Here is a 6,496-nt window from a genome sequence, read left to right on the forward strand (position 1 = left end):
AGACTTGTAATCTGAATGCCAAAGTTTGTGTTAGTTGATTTACATTTTACTATCTTTTTGTTATAATTTTTACATAGCTTGAATATGCTCCAAAAACTTGCAATCTGAATGCCAAAGTTTGTGTGAGATAATTTACATTCTTCCTGTCCTTTTGTTGTACTTTATACATAGTTTGGACCCTCTTGTCTGGAGCAACCACCTTCAGTCACCAACCATTTTCCTCGAGTGGATGTTGAGATGAAATTGACTGTTATTTACATCCTGTTCATTTGTTTGCAGTACCCCAGAAGCAAAGAACGGTTTCATGAAGGTCATCCGACAGGTGATCAAGGAAGCCGCCAGCAGGTGTTCCAGCGTCACGCCAAAATCCCTGCTGCGGATGAAACGCATGGAGGGAACGCGTCGGCTGATGGACCGGAAACGGCGACACACTGTCGCGGTGAACGAGGTCGCTGGTGTGACCCTTCCCGGCGCACTGGGGGGCGTGGACTTTGGCAGCAACCCCAGCAATAGTTCCGAACCTCGAAACGCTAACAGACTCCATCAGAGGCGGTCGTCGGAGCACTGCGTAGAAACGTACGACAACTTACAGGACAGGGACAGACCTGTGACTTTCCACGAGTCGCTAGGCAACGACAGTCACCGTGGAAACATGCAGAGGGACCATGGCGTCGCGTGTAGGACGTTAAATTTTGACCAAAGCTCGGGAATGCTTACGGGAAGAGCGCTTGACTATGTGGTGGATAGCGATACGGAAGATCCGACCGTCGTACGAGCGTACCTACCCATAGCTTCCAGTCGAGCTGGCTTAGAAGAGTGGAATGACTTTGCAACGACAGATTGTTAACTTAAAGATGTTTTGTTGTATTGCTTGCTCGCTAGCGACGTCTTTGTCATGTCATGCGTTTGTGAAGTGCTATACTGTAACAGTGAAAATAACTTAAAGGAAAGGGCTGGGGTAATATTAAAAAGATGATAAGTCGGTTTGTTTATACATGAATATCTTTGCATTCATTCCATCATAGCCATATTATTTGTACCTGGATGGTGCCTTACGATCGTGTTTATAATAAGTAATCTCACTTCATGGCCATCACACTTAAATATTTCGTAATAACATATGGAATATTTCGCCAATTTACACTTTATTTTATTGCCAAAAAAGGTATCATTGTACCACACCAATATAGTACCTTAATTCTGGGACCTTTTAGATAATTAAAGGGAGAATATACATGTAACTTAAGCAACAAATAGAATTGGTGTGGCTTTGCAGATGATTATTACAGAAGGACAAAACTTTACATGTAAAAAAACTCCATGGCAATAACTGATATATACACAATCCTGTAACACAAAGAAGAGTAGAGAAAAGGTGCAGAATGCATATATATGTATGTGTAAAACCTAGAGATGGGGATATTTGTATATTCTTATACATAACTTGCAAGGGTCCGCAATGTATAATGTTTATTTCATGGTGCTGTTTTTACTCCGTACAATGTATAAAAGTAATGATATTTTATCTATAATGTGGATGTTGATGTTTTATCCAGGAAAGGGCTACATGGTATATTCCATGGGAAGTATTGGGCATAAGTTTGTATATAGAGAAGATATGTGCAGAAAAATACAAGTGCTTTATTAATGTACTTTTGCCTTCATTTGTTTTCCTTGGAATCTTTGTCACTTTAGATTTAGAGGTAGTTTAAGGCATTTGTGGCCTTTTAGATTGGGTAGCTCAGTTCTAGCTAGCCTGATTTTTTTTCTGTCCCCTGGATTTTGAATGGAAATCCTGTCGAAGGCATGACGGTCTTAGGGGGGTCTTGGGGTATGCTCCCTGGGAAAATTTTGAAATCTACACCCTCAGATGTTATTACCCTTATTTTGAGGGTCAAATTTTCCTGGTAAACTCAGCTTGGTTCAATTAGAATCAATTATGAATTTTTGTCCATCAAGGGATGGAATGCGCAAAATTTTTGTCCCTCCCCAGCAGCAAAATTCCATCAAAGGAGGGGAGGACGGACACTGGCTAGAACCCTGGGGTAGCATCTCAGAAATCTAGAGGTCCTGTGTTTGAATTCATACATGTAGAAGGCTACGCTGTAAAAGATATCAAAACCGTTAGTTCTGCTGCAGACTTAAAGAGGATCAAAAGTGGTCCAGGGAGTAAAAAAAAAAATCGTAATGGCCAGTGTCAGAGGGAAAATTTTGACCGACATAAATGTAGGAACCTGATTTCTTTGTCTAGTAGTAGTACAGTAGTCTAAGATAGGGAATTGACTGGGTTTTTTTCAAACCTCAAAATTTAATGACATAAATAGCACCCTAAATGATGGTGGAAGGCAAAAGAGAAACAATCCATGTACAACCACTTCTTTCGTATGCTCAGCCTGTGGAAAGCTGTATAAGAACAGAGCCAGACTAGTTGCACACTGCAGAGGTCACTGAACGTCCGTCAGGATGAAAAGAACAAGAAGAAAAGATGACAGTGAAAGATTGTAAGAAGCTACATTTAATTGAAGGGGGCAGTAGGGAAAGGTGGGTCACTACACAGAGGGGGTTAGGGTAGGAAAAAAAAGACACAAAAACTCCAAGCAGCATATTTATTCCCATGTGTCAGTAACATGCATTCAATGTTAGCATTGGTCACATTGTCAGGAACAATTTTTCTTCTAGCCTGGCTTAAGTTGTTCATGTCAGATTTCTTGCCAAGACACTTCCCACATGTAGTTAAAGGTGCACTCTCACTGCAGTTGTGTCACTGCGAGGTTTGTTCACTGCATCATGGTTTTGCTATTTTCTCCGATTTTTTATAATTCAGATATTGTGTAATACATAAAAGTATGACTTAGAAGACGACAAAAAGCAAGAAAATTTGTTTTTCGTCTCTGAAAATTCGGTGAGCATCTTTCGAACCCCACAGTGACGCAAGCTTGACGCAAGTGCAGTAAGAGTGCACCTTAAGTGTTAAGTCTCATCATCAATGCCTTGTAGTGGCTATGCAGGTAAACACCATCTGAAGACAAATCTCAGACAATGAACATTTGTCAAATCTGGAGTACTGTGGCATGTGTATTATGGTTATTGATGTATTGGGTAATTTTCAAACAAATTTATCTTTAACCCCTTTATTGTGCTAGTCAACAAGATACAAGTATCAAGTGATTGCGAGCCATGTACATACAAGCAAGTAATCTGATATGTTAATATTCATAAATGAGGAACTAAAGTAACACAAACAGAAGTCAACCAAAATATCAAAGACTCCTTAATAATGGAAACTAAAAGTTAAAAAAAAAACATGTTGAGGAAGCTCTTTTGCTCTTCTTTTCCCCAACTGCCAAACTACAGTATACTGCCTGTCTTCATAGGAGACAAAATATTCAATGTGAAATGCAAGTATATATTCTTCCATCCTTTCCATTCACTTTAAAGTTGTCTTTCTTTCTCTTGAAGACTGTGTGATGATACTACATCTGACTTTCAAGTTTCTACCTTTCTTTCAGACTGTGTCCATGGTGTCCATCCTTTTAAAGATCAACTTCTTAAATATACAAATTTTGGAATATATGAATAATTGGAATTAAAAAAAAGAAATGACTGATGCTGTATTACACGTGTGATAACATCAGGAAGTTCTGTGAGGTAAAACAAAAGCGAACGAATGTATCAACAGCTTCAATCCTATCAAACATATAAGGCCATTCAGGGTAGTCTCATAGTACTATTTCGGCCCCCCCCCCCCCCCCAAAAAAAACTTTTTTTTTCACAAATTTTAACTAAAAAATCATTTACCTGGTACCTATCTGAAAAAAACTTTTCAACATTCCCTTATTCCCCACAAAAAAAACTTGAAATGGATTCCTAACTACTGTCAATAAAGGTCCAATAAAGCTGTAATAATACCTTGTCTAGTCTACACCCAGAAACAACATCAGAGTTGCTCAGATAAATATGTTTTTACTTTTCAATTCCCTCACTTTTGCATCTTCGCAATCCTACTCCTATCACCCATTGGATTTTTCTTTAAAAAATATGTTCCCATCTTTCTAGAGTTGCTCTTTATAGTCATGTGTTGTGCTCTATTTTTCTCTATCAAAAGTACTGTGTTTTTGAGAAGATTACTAGCTTTGCAATTTAGATTCCTGTGTTTTGCTCCTTCAGGATCCCTCCTTTTTTGCTATTGCTATTCCTCTGTTTGCTATTTCAAAAGCTCTGTGTTTTGCTCTAGATCCCCTCTCTATTTCTTTAAGTGTCTGGGTTTTTTTTCCAGTTTTCTTCTCCTGAAAGTGCTCTCCTTCTGTTTGCTCTTTCATGAGTTGTGTTTCTCTCTCCTAAGATTACTATGTTTTTGTCAAATAAGGCTGCTATATTTGTTTCTTTAAGAGTCCCATACTTTGCTCCATTAAGATCCCTGTACCTCTCCTTTATTCTTTAACTTAGTTCAAGTTTCTGCTTTGTCAGTTTTCCTCTCCTCACACTCCTCCTTGTGTCCCCCCCTCCAGTGCTGTTGCTGACACTCCTTGCTGCAGTAGCGAGTCTTCCTGCAGCGCCCGCACTTCTGGAACTTTGCCTCGGGAAGCTCCTGCCGGTTACAGAACCCGCACCGCTGGAGCTGTTTCACCTTAAATGTCTGCTCGGTAACCTGATCAGCTGAGGTCTTCTCCTGCTAGTTTTGAAAAACATAACAGCAACTCAGAAATGATCACAAGTTATTTTCATTACTAGTCTATAGCACTTTGTATAGTTGTAGAGAGAAAACAAGAACTTCAAAGGCATTGAGGGTTTAACCTTAAAGTGTCTGTGGAATAAAAGTTCCTTCTTTCATTCACGTAAAAATATTATCTTTTCTGTAGACATCCAAGACAGTTATCTCACTACTGTATCTGTTTTGGTGGGACAAATTAAGAATGTGTCGTGACATCACAGACAGGACTCCCCCTTAGCTAGTATATGGCTGCCTGTCCTTTCTGTGATGTCACAAGTTTACAACCCCTTGCTAATTTCTCCCACGAAAGAGTACACAGTATTGGTAGACATAGACATCTTTAGAAAATCCCAGTTCTATGCGAGTCATCAAAAGTGACAGTCAACATGAATGTTGCAAAGTGAGAAGTAACCACAGTTGCATTATATGTCCCCTTTGGAATGTAGATTTGTACCTGTGTCTGTGTAGGTGTAGATCTATCTGCATCACTTGCTGGTTTGGAAGATGTTTTTTCAGAAGACTTCTCAGCCTTTGTTTTTCCCGCTGATCCTTTCTTGGCACTTTTCTGCTTACTTTTCACTGTCTCCTGTTCAGTACTGTTCGGGTTGCCATTCTCTGTCTCTGGTTGGGCACTTTTGGATTTGTCTTTCATTTTTTCAGGTCTTTTATATTTTTTTTTCTTTGGGTTGATACTTTTGTCCTTTGGCTCGGGATTTTTCTTTGGCTCTGGTCTGACGAGTCTCATTGGGACCCTGTTTTCAGTTCTTTTCAACAGATCTTGCACCTCCTTTGGGTCGATGGGTTTTGGGTTGTTTTTTTCCACGAGCTCCGCTAACTCCGGCATTTCTTTTAACGCAAACCGGTGAGGTTTCTCGGGGAGGGTCATGAACGAACTTGTAATGGACTTCCCATGTTCCCAGATCCATACCTCTGAAACACATACAATACGAGTATATCTATAAGCACAGTCAAGCAATGCATGTACAATGCATGTACTCTGTATACTATTTTGTGTAGTTCTTAGGATACAATTGAATGACCTTACCATCTACAATCCTTTTCACAGTTTCAGAGTGTCAGCGGGTTTTACTAGGGTTGGTCGGGTAATATCACCACCTTAAAGTTTGTATACTAATTTTTGTGGTCCTAAGTAAGAACAGATCATTTACCCATTGTCCTTAGAATTAACCGTCATTTTGTCATGTTGGCAGGTTTTTTGTCAGAGGGTTGGTTGCGTAATATTACCAGAAATTTCCTTACCCTGTGTTTACACAATCTCTCGCTGGCTGGGGTGAATGACCCCCTCCCTGTGGTGTCAACTGTAGGGCTGGCCGCTAGGAGCGCGATTTTAGTCAGGCTAGCCTTAGTACTACATGTATATCTTAAAAGATACATCTATTTTATTGTATGATCCACAGGACTTACCCACTGATCTTGTCAGGACGTCTGCCAACAGATCCATGTCCTTTTTTCGCTCCACCAAACTCTCATCTTCCTGAGCAGCCTTTTTCCACCTCTTCTGTTCTTTATTCAGCCTTTTCATAAAGTGTTTCCAGTTCTCCTCACACACTTCCTGTTCCATGCCAAGTTTTTTACACTCTTTCATCAACAGAACCTGCATTTCTACGCATTTTTTCACCCGCTTGTCCTCCGGAAACACCGGATAACCCACCTCTGTCATGAACATGACAATCTGTGGATCCGTGGTAGGTATCTACTTCCACCCGGTTGCTTTCGTATGCCTTTTCCACGATGGGGATGCTGTCAAACGCTCGAGCAACTCTG

General features: G+C 40.1%; 2 protein-coding genes across 3 annotated transcripts in view; one reads left to right on the forward strand and one right to left on the reverse strand.

The window, feature by feature from the left end:
• The window catches only part of LOC118422268, a 44,515-nt gene extending 43,452 nt beyond the window's left edge, over window positions 1-1,063 (forward strand). The window contains exon 38 of the mRNA XM_035829786.1: window positions 280-1,063. Coding sequence (XP_035685679.1) covers window positions 280-847 — 568 coding nt within the window. The 3' untranslated portion in view covers window positions 848-1,063. The remainder of the gene's footprint in view (window positions 1-279) is intronic.
• Window positions 1,064-4,442: 3,379 nt separating this feature from the next.
• LOC118423467 (axoneme-associated protein mst101(2)-like) lies at window positions 4,443-6,490 on the reverse strand. 2 transcript variants are annotated; one of them, XM_035831637.1, is made up of 3 exons: window positions 6,137-6,490; window positions 5,166-5,641; window positions 4,443-4,669 (listed from the first exon to the last, which is right to left on the reverse strand). In XM_035831637.1, the coding sequence occupies exons 1-3, from the start codon at window positions 6,396-6,398 to the stop codon at window positions 4,448-4,450; spliced, it is 960 nt and encodes a 319-aa protein (XP_035687530.1). In that variant the 5' UTR covers window positions 6,399-6,490; the 3' UTR covers window positions 4,443-4,447. The 2 variants fall into 2 exon arrangements, with proteins under 2 accessions (XP_035687530.1, XP_035687529.1); XM_035831636.1 differs by having other exon boundaries at window positions 4,443-4,672.
• Window positions 6,491-6,496: the final 6 nt, after the last annotated feature.

This window comes from Branchiostoma floridae, chromosome 9, assembly GCF_000003815.2.
Source record: "Branchiostoma floridae strain S238N-H82 chromosome 9, Bfl_VNyyK, whole genome shotgun sequence".
Lineage (NCBI taxonomy): Eukaryota > Metazoa > Chordata > Leptocardii > Amphioxiformes > Branchiostomatidae > Branchiostoma > Branchiostoma floridae.

Bases quoted from the DNA above. Each gene is read 5' to 3' on its own strand.
- LOC118423467 (XM_035831636.1), bottom strand. From the start codon at position 6,398: ATGTTCATGACAGAGGTGGGTTATCCGGTGTTTCCGGAGGACAAGCGG. The intron at 5,642-6,136 runs GTAAGTCCTGTG...TATGTGTTTCAG, and splicing joins CGTCCTGACAAGATCAGTGG to AGGTATGGATCTGGGAACAT. The intron at 4,673-5,165 runs GTACAAATCTAC...TTTCAAAACTAG, and splicing joins CTACACCTACACAGACACAG to CAGGAGAAGACCTCAGCTGA.